The sequence below is a fragment of the Globicephala melas genome, chromosome 6 (genome assembly GCF_963455315.2).
Source record: "Globicephala melas chromosome 6, mGloMel1.2, whole genome shotgun sequence".
In the NCBI taxonomy this organism is placed as follows: domain Eukaryota; kingdom Metazoa; phylum Chordata; class Mammalia; order Artiodactyla; family Delphinidae; genus Globicephala; species Globicephala melas.
This window is the reverse complement of record NC_083319.1, coordinates 105558647-105576752: the sequence shown is the minus strand read 5'-3', so window position 1 is coordinate 105576752 and position 18106 is coordinate 105558647. Positions and strand designations below refer to the sequence as shown.

Here is an 18106-nt window from a genome sequence, read left to right as displayed (position 1 = left end):
TTGCATCTTTACTATTCATATCCCATCCAAGCATGTGACACCTAATTAAGATCTCCAGGGTAATCTTGCTAATGAAAGCAGTCTCTCTGAATTAAAGATTAAATCTTCAAGATGAAGAGAGTCAGCTTCCATTTGTGGGCGGCCCCATTCTGGCCACATCCTCACCGTTGGGGTGACTACAGTGGGCTTGGAGTTGTTGGCTGGGCTCCCTTCGTAGGCGTTTTGGGTGGCTACAGGATTGAGCTGGGTCACAGACCAATTCTTTACCCATCAGACAGCATCTCAGGGCACTACTAGTTGATATTTAGGGTCTCTGAAGTATGGGTGTTTGCCATCTTTTTGTTGCTAGAGTGGGGCAGTGGGGGCAGGGCTGAGGCAGCAGGAAGAACTTCTTAGCAGTGCCACAAGATGCCATCTGTGGTTGTAACTGTATATGGCGTTGCCTTGGGTCGGGCCTGGCGTTAGGAGAGTAGTTCCCAGTGTTGTGCTAGAAGGAAGACCTTTTTGGTTCAAAACATTCACTTTTGAGACAGGTTTGAGACTGTGCGTGGCCTGCTTCTTACTATAGCTCTCTGTCGCGAGGACATCACATCTCCCGCATTGCCGAAAGCCAGTTTGTTCTTGTGTTTATTAAGTCCCCTGCCCCTCGCCACAGTAACTTAACACAGCTGTACCATCTCAAGAGGCAGTCCTGTGCTGGTAAACAGTTTTTCCTGTGTGAAGTGTTTATTGTTGACAGAGCTCGGTGATGCACAGAGTTTGGGAAACTTGTACTTCAAACAGTAACTAATATTGGGGACTTCGGGTCCTGGAGCTTGGAGTGTCAGGAAGCTATAAAGGAAGGGTTAGACAGAATTAGGCCATAACAACCTGAAAAGAAGTTTCCATTAAGTTTGGTGATTTTACCGAAAGGTCCCATCTTTTGAGAAAGTCACACTGTAGGTAAAAAATGTGGATCTTTGGCTAATATTAATAGCGTTATCTGGTATTTTTAATTTGTTCACTCTCCCATGCTGTGGTTCTTCCTTCCTGGGTAGGCTAACATCTCTTCATGTGCTTTTGACACGTATTCTAGCTCATTCAGACCAACAAGCTGAAGCACTACCCCAGCATCCACGGAGACTTCAGCAACGACTTCAGACAGCCGTGTGTGGTTTTCACTGGACACCCTTCCCTCCGATTCGGGGACGTGGTCCATTTCATGGAGCTCTGGGGAAAATCTAGTCTCAACACTGTCATATTCACAGGTAAATAAACCAACAAAACAAAACCCTGCCCTTCCCACTGTGACCATCCCTGCATAACCTGGTAGGATGTACCTACCAGGTAGAGACACTGGGAAGAATTTGACAGTAAGTTATAAGATATAAATATGATCCCTATTCTGTTGTAAATACCAAAGGATAAAGCAACTGGAAGGGAAAGGGTAAGAACAAAGCAAAATGTCCTGTTAGATCACTGTGCACTGGACAGAGCTTTCATATCTGTTTTTGTAGATTTTCACCGAGACAGATTTCTGGTCTAGAACTACTTTGGATAGGATTTTGTAAGCTGTTCAAGAACGGCAGGAATTCTAATAATCATTCTAATAATAATTCTAATAATCAGTCTTGCTTTACTTGCTTTAGGACTTACTTACGGAGGTGGATCTTTCTCCTTTGGTTATAGTTTACTCTGGCTTGCCGTTTTTCTTGTGGAGACCAACCCCTCAGAATAAAACTAATCCTTAAATGAGGGCAAGTTAGGGGTTTGACTTAATCACTATCTTATTTTATCAATTCACGGTCTTCAGACAGCCTTAGGATTTCAAAATCTCAGGGCAATGAAGTAAAAACACCTTGATCTGAAATCTGGTCCGAGTTACTGTAACCTCAGCCGGGTTACTCACCGCTCTGAGCCTCACTTTCCTCTGTAAAATGGGGTTGTTGGTCGCTCATCCTCAGGCAGCTCTGTGCATTTCGTGAAATGTTATAAGAAAGCACTCCTTATAGTGCCTGGCACAAAAGCCCGTTGAGAAAGTACCAGTAGCCTTCTTAGAGTTCTCTAATTACCTTTAAGACGTGAGCCATGGAGGAGAGTCGAGTTATGCCCAAAGCTTTGGGGTCAGTGATGCTTGGGCCCTTCCCTGTGCTCAGCCTGTTGTGAGGACCAACCAGAGGCCACCAGGAACGCACCAGTAATGGAACAAAGTTGGGGTACTGACTCCTTACAGTGAGGGGGTACCGCCATGGGGAGGCAGGAGGCATCGCCAGGCACGTTCAGAAGAACTTACAGGCCGTGGCTTAGGTGATTTTGGAGGTGGGTTCCTTGTCCTGGCTTGGGTACCATCAGGAAGCAGTAGTTCTCTGGCTGGGTATCTTAGTGATTCTTGTCTAGAAGGTGAGAAGAATGGAGCCAGGAGAGGGCAGTGTTTGCTTGTTTGGTGGTTCAGACATGCTGTGGTCTTACGTTCAGGCATGATTAGGAAGGGTCTTATTTTTGTCTTGATCCGTCGTGGTCACTGCGTGGCCTTTTCTCACGTCAGCGTCATGTGAGGTGGTTTATGTCCAGTAAGCGGGTGCCACCATGGCCTGGCCGTGAGTGCCGGGGGCGCTCAGAAGAGCAGCCGTCGGGCGCTGCTGTTCTCCCTCGCAGACCCCCTTTCAGCCACAGGCAGAGGAAGTCAGGCCCTAAGACGTTGATTCACGCTACCCAGAGCCTCACCATTGCCAAGTTCTGCTAAGCAGGACGTCATCCAGAGAACGCTGTCTGTAGTAGGACTGAGGGGGTCTCTCCTGTTCTTTCTGAGGAGATGTTGGCTCTGATGTGACAGTGGGTACAGTATTACAGAGACACAGAAGAGGCGTGGCTATACTCCAAACATCCCTCCAGCCAGCTAAGAAGAAAGCAAGGGCTACGTGATTGTCCGTGGCATTCATTACCAGACATTCATCTGGGTAAGGAGTATACATTTAAACTGGTGTGTTCACTTCCAGAGCACAAGTTGTGTCGTTGACAATGTCTGCGAGGTTTGGGGCCACCTTATCTGGTTGTATTATGACTGTGGGAGTTGTAGCTCACACAGTATCCGTACAGAGAGAGGCGCTTATCCCCCAGGTAGCCGTGCTGGCCTCATTTGGGTGGTCTCTGGGTTCTTCCTGGGTAGACAGGATCCACTGCAGGGGAGGTCATTTAAAAAATCTGGAAGTTCTGTGAGTTGCCCTGAGGTCACCGAGTAAGTTCCTGGGAGCGGTGTGTGGAAAGCTGGGGCCGTAGGAAGTGGCGTCCTCGCAGGGCACAGACTGTGTCAGGAACCTGCGTGTCGTTTTTCACACCAGGAATGAGCCACTGCTTTTGGCCCGAGGTGGGCAGCTTCCTCCTGCGGAGCAAACAATCCCCGCCAGGCTGGCCGTGGTGAGCGGCTCTGCAGAGAACAAACCAGCCAGCGTGGCAAGGACAGTTCCCAGGCGCTGCACTGGCTCTGCTGATGGGGCATCGCAGCCTCAGCACAAGCATTTTGTTGACATGGGGTCAGGATCCTTCTTTTTCTTCTTCTGCGTGCATCCTGTCAAGTAGGAGGCACATGGTCTGTCTCCTACCTGGGGGTGACCTTTGAGCACTCTGTTCGAGTGGCTTGTGCCGGATTTCTCCACTGTGAAGTCACCGCTCTGTGTCAATCAGTATCTTGTGGGGGACACTTCGAGCCTATGTACTTATCCTGGTCTTCCCCATGTGTTTATCTAATTTCTTTTAGCATCTATTGATTCTGGTCCAAATAAATTATTACTGTGATGGTTGCCAAATGATGAAGTTTTTTTTTCAATTTCATCACTTCTTTTACATTTATTAGTTGGCATTTTGTTGTAAAGAAGAGCTTTCCTTTCTCACCCATTTACTTATTTATCCCCTCATTTGTCTCATCTCTCTCTCCATCTGTGTTGAAAACCTGGCGCTCACGCCGTCCCTCCAATTCCATATCCATCCTGCAGCGTTCAGTCCAGCCTCCCCCTCTCCTTATTTGTAAATCACTCCTCTCTCCCATGATGGGGAATCTGGCTCCTGTAACCTTCAGTGCCTTTCCTGTCATGCTGCCCGTCTGCTGGGCCTCAACCATGCCAGCTGCTTCCTCACTGGACCGTTCCTCTGTTGCCTGCATTTAAAATTTTCTTTCTTGTGCTCCCCTTAGAACCCGACTTCACATACCTGGAAGCACTGGCTCCCTACCAGCCCTTGGCCATGAAATGCATATACTGCCCCATTGATACGAGACTGAATTTCATCCAAGTGTCAAAGCTGCTCAAAGAAGTGCAGGTAATGGGGAAATTGTGCTGGCGGCTCCCGCGGTCCAGGCATCTCTGTGCGGATTATGTCTGCGGTGTGAGGGCCAGGATGGCGAGCTGCACTGCTTGTCTTCCTCACCCGTTCTCGGTCTGTGGAGTGCTCAGCCCGGTACCCTCCAGACTCCAAACCGGTGGGCTTTACACCCTGAAAGAAGTTTCTCCTCTAAAGAAATCAAAAGTGGGAGGAAAAGAAAGTGTAAACAGTGTCTCATTTTTGATGAGGACCATTTGTGTCCAGTTAAAAGCAAATTACCCCCTCCCACCACCAAAAAAAATCATTCTAGAAACATACTCGTCAAGCTGAAAGACAGCTGAACTGAAACATGTATTGGGCCCTTGTTGCACACGTGGGTTAGTACCACAGTGTTATGCTTTTGTTAGCGGATTGTTTTGGTTTGGTGGTTGTCGCTTTTTTGTTTGTTTGTTTCATTTTGCATTTTCTGCCTTAGAGAAAGGGAGGGAGTAGTTGGGGTAAAGCATAGGCGAAAGGAGCACTGTTGGCCCAGAAGGAGAACGGGGAGGAAAAACTCACCGCCCTGGGTCACTTATCATTCGGGTGGCCCGTGTTTCGGGGTTGGAGGGGTGGTGGCAGTTGGTGAGGAAAACAGCTCAGAACAGGCGAGAGGAAGGGTTCTGATGTCCCATCACCTCGGTGTGCCGGGGACCTTACGTGAGCGCTGGGGTGCCCTGGACCCTAGTCGCTGAGCGAGGTGTGGTTGGCTCCCTACATTTCTCGGCCTGAGCTGGGAGATCACTTTCCTCCTCTTCACAGAACCCCTGACCTCAGGAAGAGAGGCACTAACAGGAAACTCTAAGGAAGGGTAGCAGGAAACAGAGAAAGCTGGAGGCCTCCGGAGCGCAGGGGTAACAGCTGATGGTGACCCCAAGCTTGCTGGGCCTTTCTCTAGACATGGTTGGAGCAGTTAAGCCACTTCCGATTTCCATGAGCGATCTGATACACCACTGTGTGCCTGTCAACTTGCTGGAAGAAACAGTTAAGAGCCTGTTGTTTTCACTCCTGAGTAATGTCACCCTCTGTCCCTGAACCACGGCAGACTCCGCAGCCCCTCGGTGGTGTGTGAATAAGGGAAACAGGAGGCCGCCTGGTCTCCACTGCAGGGGAGGAGAACCTGGGGAGAGTCCTCAGGCAGTGACTGTGGAGTCGACTGGCTTTGAGACAGTTATAAGATGCTAACCAGGCAGGAAGGAGGGTGAAAGGCAGTCTGAAGAGGAGGAGAGGTGTCAGTCCTAAAGGACAAGTGCGGTTTGAAACGCAACCCGTCAGGTCTGTTGGAAGCCTTGTTCTTCCGGGAACTGGAGGCTCGGTCCAGACTCTTCAGTAAACGCAGTGACAATGCCTTGACTCTCTGGGTGCCACGTTCGGTTGGCAGTTGGGTGGTATTTGGCCAAAGTAAACATTGACTTACTAATTGGTTTTCTCTCAAGATAATAAAAAGAGACATCTGTTAAAAAATAAAAAAATGCTATCTGATTCAGTGTGTCCTACACAACTGAGGATAAGGCCTCACCATTGCGCACTGCGTAGTACCAGTAGACCTGCAGGTCCAGACCAGAAATCCAAACTAGCCAAAAAGTCACAGTTCTTGCTAATCAGCCAGTAGTGGTACCAAGTCGATGATGGGAAGTGACGAGAAGACTGCCCTCAAGGGGCTCAGAGGTCATTTGAGGGTAGACCCATGGCTGTCACCATCAAAGTGACTTAAATACAATGAAAAAATAAATGCAAACCAAGACAGTAAATCCCTTGCTCATCAACATGGCCGGCAGATCAGGGCTTTTCCCTGAAATTTTTGTTCTTCTTTCCCCCCACTTCACTGGTTACTTGGGTTTGACAGGATGAGAATTCGAAACGGCCAAATGGTGAGCCTGAGCACTGCAAAGGGAGGCTTAGCTCAGGACGCGGCCCCTCCTGCCTCACAGCCTCCTCTTGTTTCCTCCTTCTTCTGCCCCCACCTGCCCCTGTCACGCTGGTTCCTCAGCCCCTCCACGTGGTCTGTCCTGAGCAGTACACCCAGCCGCCCCCAGCGCAGTCCCACCGGATAGACCTGATGATTGACTGCCAGCCACCCGCCATGTCCTATCGGCGCGCCGAGGTCCTCGCCCTGCCCTTCAAGCGTCGGTATGAGAAGATAGAAATCATGCCAGAGGTGAGCTGTGCTGCTTCCCAGGGTCACAACCGGGTTTTCCACTTGAGTCTGCGGAAGACCGTCCCAGCAGTGGCTTTCTTTGGGGTTTGTATCACACATGGATGAACCAAAGCACATCGACCCTTAAGCAAGTAACTGGGAAGAGAGGTGGGATTTTCAGAACCTCCTCATTTTTCCAGTAATGAAGTAACAGCTATCAACCTCAGGCCTGCTGGAGCACTGCTTATATTAAAGCTTAATGTGTGTGGGAGGCCAGGGCGCAGGCCATAGCGTGGAGAACAGGTAAGCCAGCGTCAGCTCTGTCCCTAACCACCTGAGGGTGTGGGTTTCCTCGTCCCTCCTGGACCCCATTTATGAGTGAGGGCCAAGTTTCACCAAGTTCAGAGATAGATGGAGGAGATGAGAGTAACCAAAAAGTAAGGAATGTAAACTTTGATTACTATTTGCATGCATTTTAGTATAACTTAAAGATTTTATTCTACTGAAGTCTAATATTTTTTAGTTCTCTGATATCTGAGCTTGTTTTAATAGGGAAAAAAGGTAAAAAGCATGTCGTGCATGTGGGACAGCTGAGGTGGGTTGCGCCTGAGTGACGGGTGTGGGGAGGGGCAGTGGGAAGCGTGTGGCCCAGCTGCCGCAGTGACGGTGTGCCGAGCTCTGAGGACGCTGCTTTTGGCTTGCTGTTGCCGCCGGAGACGCTTAAACATGTTTTTAGCAAACAGGAAAAAGAAGTAGGAAAACTTAAAAGCAGTGTCCCCCGATTCTCTCTGGAGCTCAGAAGAGTAGCCAGATCTTGGAGTTTGAAGGCTAAGGCCCTGAATGTTGCCCATTTCCAAGACCCTAACAAAGGCTGGTGGTGGAACAAGGCCAGGTGCCATCAATGGGGACCCAGTGTCCGGTACATTCAGTCCTTTCCACGGTTAACCTGAGTTGTTCTTTTTTAAATTAAGAGCAATAGACAGGGGCTTCCCTGGTGGCACAGTGGTTAAGAATCCGCCTGCCAATGCAGGGGACATGGGTTTGAGCCCTGGTCCAGGAAGATCCCACATGCCACGGAGCAGCTAAGCCCATGGGCCACAACTACTGAGCCTGCGTACCACAACTACTGAAGCCCACACGCCTAGAGCCCATGCTCTACAACGAGAGAAGCCACCACAATGAGAAGCCCGCACACCGCAACAAAGAGTAGCCCCCACTCGCTGCAACTAGAGAAAGCCCACGCACAGCAACGAAGACCCAGTGCAGCCAACAATAAATAAATTAATTTATTTTTTAAAAAATAGAGCAATAGACAAAGGAGATCCAAACAGATTTCCGTAACTAATTTAGAGAAAATTGATTCAGCAAGATAAAACTAGCAAGACTTGTTTGCTAGATAAAACTAGCAAGTGGTCGTGTTTTTCACTAAGACACATAGAAGTAGATGATCGTTCACATTTCACATCCATTTTCATTTCACTCTTGGTTCCTGGGGAGGGAGCCGTCACAGCACGTGTCCCCTCAGCAAACAGCATGTGGCCGGATTGAGGGGGCAGAAGAGCTGCCTGTGAGCCCAGGCTGGAGAGATGAAGTGGGGAAAGTTATAAAGGTGATTTTTTTAAAGGGGCAGTTTATTGCTTATTGGTAAGCAGTAAACCGGTGGAGAGATATGTATGGTTCCTCAGGTTGACTGCTTTGAGTGTCATTGGGATGTTTGTGGTCTGCTAGTTCTTTAAAAGGAAAATAGCCATTTTTCGCTGGAGCTTGTGAGAGCAGCTGCTCACACCCTGGTATCTGGGCTCAGCAGCTGACTTGCATTTCTCTCTGATAACAGCTCCTTCACAAGAGAGGTGGCCAGGGCTACCTGTGTCAGGAGTTTCCTCACGACCTTAGTACACCTGACAGTGAGCAGGGAACTGGCCTCTCCTCTGCTCTTCCCTTTGAGGCCACGTCCTACTGAGACCCAAGAGAATAAAGAAAGTTCTTTCAGCTCTGAATTCCAGGTTATCCTTTCTCCATATTTCATTGGCCCAGCCCTTTGGCTCCCCCATTTAATTGTAATGCAAATAATATGCTTATTGAGGTGTCACTATGGGCCAGGATCTGTACTCAGCACTTCCCATGGACTGTCTCACCCATCTTATGAGATAGGTACGCTTACTCAATTAGACCTGGTCTTTTCCATCCCTGAGGAAACCTAGGTGATCACCAGTATGTGCCCTTTGTGCCCCAAAGGTCATTCCTAACATATGTCACAGATTTTGTCCTGTAAGTGAGAGTAGAGCCCGCAGTTGATCTGTGCCGCTGCGGCAATGGGGCACCCAGCCCACGGCCTTCCTGTGGGGATCGCAGTGCGGGGCTCCGTGTAATCCATCACCAGCCGCAGCAGCAGCACTGGGGACTCGTTAAAAGTGCAGGTTCTCCAGCCCCACCTCAGGCCTGCTGAATCGACACTCCAGGGTGAGGCCCAGCAGTCTGGGTTTCAGCCAGCCCTCCCCGGGAGACAATGCTTGCTAAAATTTGAGGACCGCTGGTGTAAGAGACCTATTTCATATATGCCAGTTTTCAATATAAAAGGCAAAAAGAAGGGAGAATGTTGAGTTTTTAAAGACAAAAACAAAATTACTATCCATCTACAAAGAAACAGTCTTACTAATAAGCTTCTGGCATTTCCCATGCCCAAGTTTATCCTCACCGTGATTAAGCAGTCCACATTAAGCTTGTCTGTTCCCATTTTAAATTACCAAAATAAAAGATAAATCTACCTCTTTTATGCCTTCTGACACTGAGCCAGAGAAGGAAGGGATTGGCTTTGGGGAGTGCACAGCACGCTCTTCTATCTTTCGTGAAGCTCCTCCCTCAAGTCCAGTGGGAGTAGACCAGCAGCCTTGACCCTGAGACCTGCCCCACGCCCACCTGTTTGTCACTGCTGGTCTCTGGGGGGTCACCTCCGTCTTCCTGCAGGTCGGCCAGGGCTCTTTTTGACCAGCTGTCCTCCTGAAGCCTCCTGCTAGAACATTGAAATAATTGCTCTTTGCTTTAGACTTCCAGTTGCCTAACCCATCAGGTTAATATTGCCTGTGTTGGAATTTTTTGTTTCGTTTTAGTAGTTTGGCGTTGATGATGGATTTTGTTTTCTTTTTTTTTTTTTTGATTGGGAGTGAGAGATGAAAGCAAGTTCCCCTCCAAAAAGGGGCCAAGTTTTTGTTTTGTGGTTTGTAGCAAAGAAGTGGCACTAACCATCCCCACTTCTAGTTATTTTGGTTGTTTAATATGTTTTTATGATTGTGCTTTTCATTTCCTCTGCATTTTGCTCATCTCAAAGTGAAAGGCTGTGACCCAGTGTCTTTGCGTTATTTTTGTCTGGTATTTACCTTCTGGCCAAGGTCTGTCTTACAGTGGCTGGGCTTGAAGGCTTAGGGTTAGATTACAGTACTCTAAGCCAGCAGTCCTCAAACTTTTTGGTCTCAAGACTTCTTAAAAATTAGAACCCCAGAGAGCTTTTGTGTATGCGGGTTAGATCTATTGATATTTGCTATAATAGAAGTTAAAACTAAGATATTTTAAAAATATTTAATTCTTAAATGAATAATTATTAAATAAAAAATAATATAAACCCATTAGACGTTAACATTTTTTTTTTATTTTCATTTACTTTTGGCTGCGTTGGGTCTTCGTTGCTGCACGCAGGCTTTCTCTATAATGGCGGAGGGGGGGGACTACTCTTCGTTGCGGTGCACGGGCTTCTCATTACGTGGGCTTCTCTTTGTTGTGAAGCACGGGCTCTAGATGCATGGGCTTCAGTAGTTGCAGCACGCAGGCTCAGTAGTTGTGGCTCGTGGGCTTAGTTGCTCTACGGCATGTGGGATCTTCCCAGATCAGGGACCAAACCCGTGTCCCCTGCATTGGCAGGCGAATTCTTAACTACTGAGCTGCCAGGGAAGCCCCTAAAAGGTCTTTTTTTGGAAAATGTTTCAAAAAAAAAGATAAAGAGAAGAAGGGCACTGTTCTATGTTTGCAAATCTCTTTAACGTCTGCCTGTTGAAGACGGCTGGATTCTCCTGTCCCCTTTTGCTTTCAGTCTGTTGTGATATACAAGTCATGTAGCCTCTAGAAAATTCTAGTGAACCCTTGTGAGAGAATGAGAGTGAAAAGGCAAAACATTATTAATGACAATCATATTGACCTCGATGCTACAAAAGAGCCTCAGGAGCCGCAGGGGTCTCTGCCACCACACCTGAGAACCAGCACTCTGGATGGTCTTCTTTTGTTTTTAAGGCCCCTCAGGCTTCTCAAGCTTTTATGTTTATGACTCTGTCGTAAGATTCATTTTTCAATAAAAATAAGCTTGTTCATTCTAGAAAACTTGGAAAATAAGGGGGAAGAAAAAGGATAAAGACAAAAAAAATCAGTCCTAATCCCAATACCAGACATAATTACTGTCCAATTTTTTTGTATTTGCTTTGTGCGTTCACTCTGTGTGTGTGTTTAAGTCATACCTCGTATAATATCTTTGTAAAGTAACAGTATATTGTCATTAAATATATTTCAAAAGTATCTTAGGTATATAATGGTCTATCATAAATGCATCGTAATTTAACTGGTCCTTTACTGGTGGACATTTATTATTTCTGCTTTTTCAAACTATAAATAATACTTTCAGAAACATTCTTTTACATAAATCTTTGTATGTGGAATGTAGATATAGAACTAAAAGTATCATTTGGTTTTGCCTGGGAAATGCATGTGGGACGTGAAGGGGTTAAAATCTGCTGCTGTTCTTTAGGTTTTGCTACTACTAATGGATGCTTGTTTCTCCCCCAAATGAAAGTGTGTCCTGTGCAGCTTCCTTGTAAATCCTCCCTCTTGGTCCCTGTAGCTGCAAAGTGGGAGAGCTGATGGGCATGCGCTAATAGAAAAATTCTATTTCTGGGGTGGTAGGTGGATGCATCCTCCTTCGCAGAGGTGTCTGGCTGAGTCGTCTTGTGAGCTCTAGGTAGACTTCCCTTGTGGCAGGGCTGCCACTTCAGAGAGTCTTCTTGGAGATAGAATTTATTCCTGGGGCTGCCCAGGGAGAGCCTCTCCCCTGCTTGGTTCCCACAGAGCTATCTGCAAACCTCCCAAGCCAATTCTTTGACTTTAAAGTTCTGCCAGACAACCTGACCTTTGATCCTTTGATGGGAACAATACAGTGTAGGAAGGAAAAGATTATTTATGGATGGGCATTGTCAGGAGCTCAGAGCACACACGCATCTCAGTGGGAACATTTCACACTGGTTTCATATGTTTTCTCTTTTTATCCCTTTTTTTTTTTAATTGAAGTATAATTGACCTACTGCTGTGTTAGTTCCTGGTGCACAACATAGCAATTTAATATTTCTATACATTACAAAATGATCATCACACTAAGTCTAGTTACTGTCTGTTACCATATGACTTTATTACATTACTGACTATGTTTCCTGTAATGTACGTTTCATCCCTGTAAATCAATCTCTCTTACGTATTTCACTCATCCCCTTATCCCTTCCCCTCTGGCATCCACCTGTTTGTTCTCTGTATCTATGAGTGTATTTCTTTTTTTTTTTTAATGTTTGTTCATTTGTTTTTTAGATTCCACATATAAGTGAAATCATGGTATTTGTTATATTATTTCACTTAGCATAATACCCTCTAGGTCTATCCATGTTGTCACAAGTGGCAAGATTCCTTTTTTTTAATGGATGAATAATATCCCACTGCATGCACACACACACGTACATACACAGACCACATCTTCTTTATCCATTCATCTGTCAGTGGACACTTAGGTTGCTTCCATATCTTGGCTATTGTAAATAATGCTACAGTGAACATAGGGGTGCATATATCTTTTCAGATTAGTGTTTTGTTTTCTTTGGGTAAATACCCAGAAGTGGAATTGCTGGATCATATGGTAGTTCTATTTTTAATTTTTTGAGGAACTTTTCCATAGCAGCTACACTAATTTACAATCCCACCAATAGTGCACAAGTGTTCCCTTTTCTCTGCATCCTTGCCAACACTTGTTATTTGTTGTGTTTTTGATAATAGCTGTTCTGACAGCTATGAGGTGATACCTCATTATGGTTTCAATTTCCGCTTGCCTGATGATAGTGATGTTGAGCATCTTTTCATGTGTCTGTTGGCCATCTGTATGTCTTCTTTGGGAAAATGCCTATTCAGGTCTTCTGCCAATTTTTCAGTCAGGTTTTTGGGGGTTTTTTATGTTGAATTATATGAGTTCTTTGTATATTTTGGATATTAACCCCATCTGATATATTCTTTACAAATATCTTCTCCCATGCAGTAGGCAGCCTTTTTGTATTGTTGGTAGTATCCTTCACTGTGCAAAAGCTTTTTGTTTGATGTTGTTCCATTTGTTTATTTTTGCTTTTGAATCCCTTGTCTGAGGAGACATCCAAAAAAAAAAAATTGGGGCTTCCCTGGTGGCGCAGTGGTTGAGAGTCCGCCTGCCAATGCAGGGGACGCACGTTCGTGCCCTGGTCCGGGAGGATCCCACATGCCGCGGAGCGGCTGGGCCCGTGAGCCATGGCCGCTGAGCCTGCGTGTCCGGAGCCTGTGCTCCGCAACGGGAGAGGCCACAGCAGTGAAAGTCCTGCGTACCGCAAAAAGAAGAAAAAAAAAAAAATTGATAAAAGACTGCCGTCAAAGAGCATATTGCCTATGTTTTCTCCTAGGAGTTTTGTGGTTTAAGGTCTTAGATTTAAGTCTTTAATCTATTTTGAGTTTATTTTTTATATGGTATAAGACATGAGACTTTTGCATGTGGTTGTTCAGTTTTCCCAATAACATTTATTGAAGAGGCTGTCTTTTCCCCATTGCATATTCTTGCCTCCTTTATCATAGATTAAATGACCATATAAGCATGTGTTTATTTCTGGGCTCTCTATTCTGTTCCATTAACCTATATGTCTGTTTTTGTGCCAATGCCATTTTGGGTTTTTTTGGGGTTTTTTGTTTTTATGCGGTACACGGGCCTCCCACTGTCGTGGCCCCTCCCATTGCGGAGCACAGGCTCTGGACACGCAGGCCCAGCGGCCATGGCTCACGGACCCAGCCACTCCATGGCATGTGGGATCCTCCCGGACCAGGGCATGAACCCGCGTCCCCTGCATCGGCAGGCAGACTCCCAGCCACTGCACCACCAGGGAAGCCCCTGCCATTTTGTTTTAATTACTGTAGCTTTGTAGTATAGTTGAAACTCAGAGAGTGTGATACCTTGGGCTTTGTTCTTCTTTCTCAAGATTGTTTTGGCTATTTGGTGTTTTTTGTGTTTCCATATAAATTTTAGAATTATTCTAGTTCTGTAAAAAATGCCATTGGTATTTTTATAGAGTTTGCATTGAATCTATAGATTGCCTTGGGAAGTATGGTTATTTTAACAATATTCTTCCAATCCATGAGCACAGTATATCTTTCCATTTGTTTCTGTTGTCATCAATTTCTTTCATCAGTGTCTTAGAATTTTCCAAGTATAGGTATTTTACCTCCTTGGTTAGATTTATTCCATGGTGTTTTATTCTTTTTGATGCAGTTGTAAATGGGATTGTTTTCCTAATTCCTCTTTCAGATAGTTTGTTGATACTGTATGGAAATGCAGCAGATTTCTGTATAGTGATTTTGTATCCTGCAACCTTACTGAATTCATTTATTAGTTCTAACAGTTTGGTTGTATCTTTAGATTTTCTATATATAGTATCATGTCATCTGCCAACAGTGACAGTTTTACTTCTTCCTTTCCGATTTGGATTCCTTTTATTTCTTTTCTGATTGCTGTGGCTAGGACTTCCAGTACTATGTTGAATAACAGTGTCAAGAGTGGGCATCCTTGTATTGTTCCTTATCCTGGAGGAAATGCTTTCAGCTTTTCACCATTGAGTATGATGTTAGTTGTGTGCTTGTCATCTATGGCACATATATGTGCCCTATATTTAGTATGTTCCCTCTATACCCACTTTCTTAAGAGTTTTTATCATGATTGGATGTTGAATTTGGTCCAAAGCTTTTTCTGAGTCTATTAAGATGATCATGTGATTTTTATCCTTCTGCTTGTTAATGTGGTGTATCCTGTTGACTGTTCCGTGAATATTGAACCATTCTTGCATCCCTGGGCTAAATCCCACTTGATCATGGTATATGATCCTTTTAATGTATTGTTGAATTCGGTTTGCTAATATTTTGTTGAGACTTTTTTCATCTACGTTCCTCAGTGATATTGGCCTGAGATTTTCTTTTTTGTGTGCTGTCTTTGTCTGGTTTGGGTATCAGGGTGATGCTGGTCTTGTAGAATGAGTTTGGAGGCATTCCTTCCTCTTCAGTTTTGGAAAGGTTTGAGAAGAATACGTGTTAACTCTGATTTAAATTTTTGGTAGAATTCACCAGCGAAGCCAGCTGGTTCTGGACTTTTGTTTGTTATTACTGATTCAGTTTCATTACTGGTAATCGCTCTGTTCATATTTTCTGTTTCTTCCTGATTTAGTCTTAGGAGATTGTACATTTCTAGCAATTTATTCATTTTATTGGCCTGTAATTGTTCATAGTAATCTCTTATGATCCTTTGTGTTTCTGTGGTGTCAGTTTTAACTTGCCCTCTTTCATTTCTGGTTTTGTTTGGTCCCTCTCTCTCTTCTCTTGATGATTCTGACTAAAGGTATATCAATTTTGTTTTTCTTTTCAAAGAAGTAGCTCTTAGTTTCATTGCTTTAGAATTTCTTCTGCTAACTTTGGGTTTTGTTTTTTCCTTTCCTAGTTCCTGTAGGGATAAGATTAGCTTGTTTGAGATTTTTCTTGTTTCCTGAGGTAGGCTTGTTTCACTGTAAGCTTCCCTTAGAACTGCCTTTGCTGCTTCCCATAGATTTTGAATCGTTGTGTTTACATTTTTATCTGTCTCCAGGTATTTTTGAAATTCTTCTTTGGTTTCTTCATTGGTGCACTGGTTGTTGAGGAGCATATTGCTTAGCCTCCGTGTTTTGTGTTTTTTGAAGTTTTTTTCATGTAGTTGATTTCTAGTTTCATAGTGTGGTTGGAAAAGATGCTTGATATGATTTCAGTCTTCTTAAATCTACTGAGACTTGTTTAGTGGCCTAGCATCATGTGATCTATCATGGAGAATGTTCCATGTGCAACTGAAAAGAATGTATATTCTGCTGTTTTGGGCTGGAATGTTTTATATATTTATATATACATATGCGCACCATTTGGTCTAATGTGTCATTTAAGGTGTTTCCTTATTGATTTTATGTCTAGATGATCTATTCAATGATGTGAGTGGGGTGTTAAAAGTCTCTTAATATTATTGTATTGCTTTCGGTTTCTCCCTTTAAGTCCATTAATGTTTGCTTTATAGATCTTGGTGCTTCTGTGTTAGGTGCATATACATTTATGTTACATCTTCTTGCTGGATTGACCTGTTTATCATTATGTAATGCCCCTTTTATTACAGTCTTTGTTTTAAAGTCTGTTTTGTCTGAGTATAGCTTTTCATTTCATAGAATATCTCTTTCCATCCCTTCACCTTCAGTCTGTGTCTCTCCTTATTTCTGAAATGAGTCTTTTGTAGGCCACATGTAGATGGGCCTTATTTTTTAATCCATTCAGTACTCTATGTCTTTTGAGTGGCAGATTCAGCCCATTCACATTTAAAATCATTATTTTATAGGTATGTATTTATTGCCATTTTCTTAATTATTTTCTGGTTGTTTTTGTAATACTTTTGGAAAAGTTAGCTAATAGTCTTATGGGAGTTCCTTTGTATGTAACTAGTTGCTTTTCCCTTGCTGCTTTTAAGATTCTTTATCTTTAATTTTTGCCATTTCAATTACAATATGTCTCGGTGTGGACCTCTTTGGGTTCATCTTATTTGGGACTCTCTGGGCCTGCATGTCTGTTCGTTTCCCAGGTTAGGGAAGTTTTCAGTTATTATCTCTTCAAACAGTTCTCTGCCCCTTTCTCTATTCTCAAGTTCCCTATTATGTGAACGTTAGTGCACTTGATATTGTCCCAGAAGTCTCTTAAACGATTTTCTTTTCTCTTTTCTTTTTTCTGTTTAGATTGGGTGATTTCTACTACTCTGTCTTCTAGTGTGCTGATCTGTTCCTTTGTGTCAACTAATCTACTCTTGATTCCTTCCAGTGTATTTTTTGTTTCAGTTACTGTGTTCTTCAGCTCTGGTTCTTCTTTATATTTTCTAGCACTTTATTAAAAACTTCTAACGTCTCACTGTGTTCCATCCATTCTTCTCCCAAGTTCATTGAGCATCTTTATGATCATTACCTTGAACTTAGCAGGTCAATTGCCTGTCTCCCCTTTGCTCAGTTCTTCTGGGGTTTTATCTTATTCCTTTGTTTGTAACATATTCCTCAGTCTCCTCATTTTGCCTAATTCTGTTTCTATTTCTGTGTGTTAGGTAAGTTGGTTACATTTCCCAATCTTGGAGAACTGGACTTTTGTAGGAGACGTCCTATGGGGCCCAGCAGCACACACCCCTCTGGTCACCAGATATATGCTCTAGGGTCACCCCCTTTGAGGGCAGAGCTGACTACCACAGGAACACTGGTAGGTGGGGCTGCCAGGCCACCTACCCAAGTGTGTGGGTCTTGACTCTACCATGTCTCTGCCCCACTCCTTATTGTGACTCCTTCATATCTTTAGTTGTGGAAGATTATTTTCTGCTAGTCTTCCAATCATTCTCATCTATGGTTGCTATATCTACAGTTGTAATTGTGGAGTGCCCATGGAGGAGGTGAGCTCAGGGTCTTCCTACTCTGCCATCTTGGCCACCCCCCCACCCCCCGTTTTTTGGTTCATGAAATAGTCCTCACATCCGTTTGCCAGTCATTTCAAATATCCTCACCTGCTTCCTCTGCTGATTTGATACTGATACAGTACATTTGTACTGTACATTTGATACTGATCTTCATGTTTACATAAATGGCATCTTGCATTTTTTTTTTAATAAAGGAGGCTTGGATAGGTTGAGGTCTGCATGCGTTTAAGAACAGTAGTCAACTAAACTCGAGTGTTAGGGCCTCTCGTAAGATCACATGTCACTACTGGTGGCTGGGTTAGGGGACTCTGAAGTTGCAGAGGAACGGGTACACATCAGACTCTGGTGTTAGAGAAAGAGATGGCCCACAGGTAAAAGCTGTGTACTTCACCTTTGGGAGAAGTCAGATTCCCAGGAATCAGACAGCTCAGTCCGTCCAAATGCTGCTGTCCCTGCCCTTCCTGCCTGTCATTAGTCCCCTGGAGAGGTGAAAGTCGGCACTTGGTGTATATTTTGAGTGAGGAGAAACCGTGTGTGTGTGTGTGTGTGTGTGTGTGTGTGTGTGTGTGTGTGATGTATTTTTGATTAAAAATGATTGTTTTAAGTTTTTTTACTTCTTAAAGTTATTTGGTCATTTTAGACTGCAGTGATGTAAATAAAAATTCAAAAGAAAACGAATAATTATGATCACTAAAGGCTGTTTTGACATTTGACGTCTGGTACCGTTCCACCAGACTGGCAGGGGCACATGGTGCTGCGGGCCTGCTGGCCAGGGTGACCCTGACCCTGGGTGTCACCATCCAATCCTGGGCCGTGCACAGGGGTGGCACTGC

The 18106-nt window shown here is 44.5% G+C and overlaps 1 protein-coding gene across 4 annotated transcripts in view; it reads left to right on the top strand.

The window, feature by feature from the left end:
- The window catches only part of INTS9 (integrator complex subunit 9), a 113495-nt gene that overhangs the window by 87698 nt on the left and 7691 nt on the right, over positions 1–18106 (top strand). For all 4 annotated transcript variants that reach the window (XM_030879135.3, XM_060301311.2, XM_030879137.3 and 1 more), the window contains 3 exons: positions 1076–1247; positions 4166–4290; positions 6320–6487. In XM_030879135.3, coding sequence (XP_030734995.1) covers positions 1076–1247; positions 4166–4290; positions 6320–6487 — 465 coding nt within the window. The remainder of the gene's footprint in view (positions 1–1075; positions 1248–4165; positions 4291–6319; positions 6488–18106) is intronic.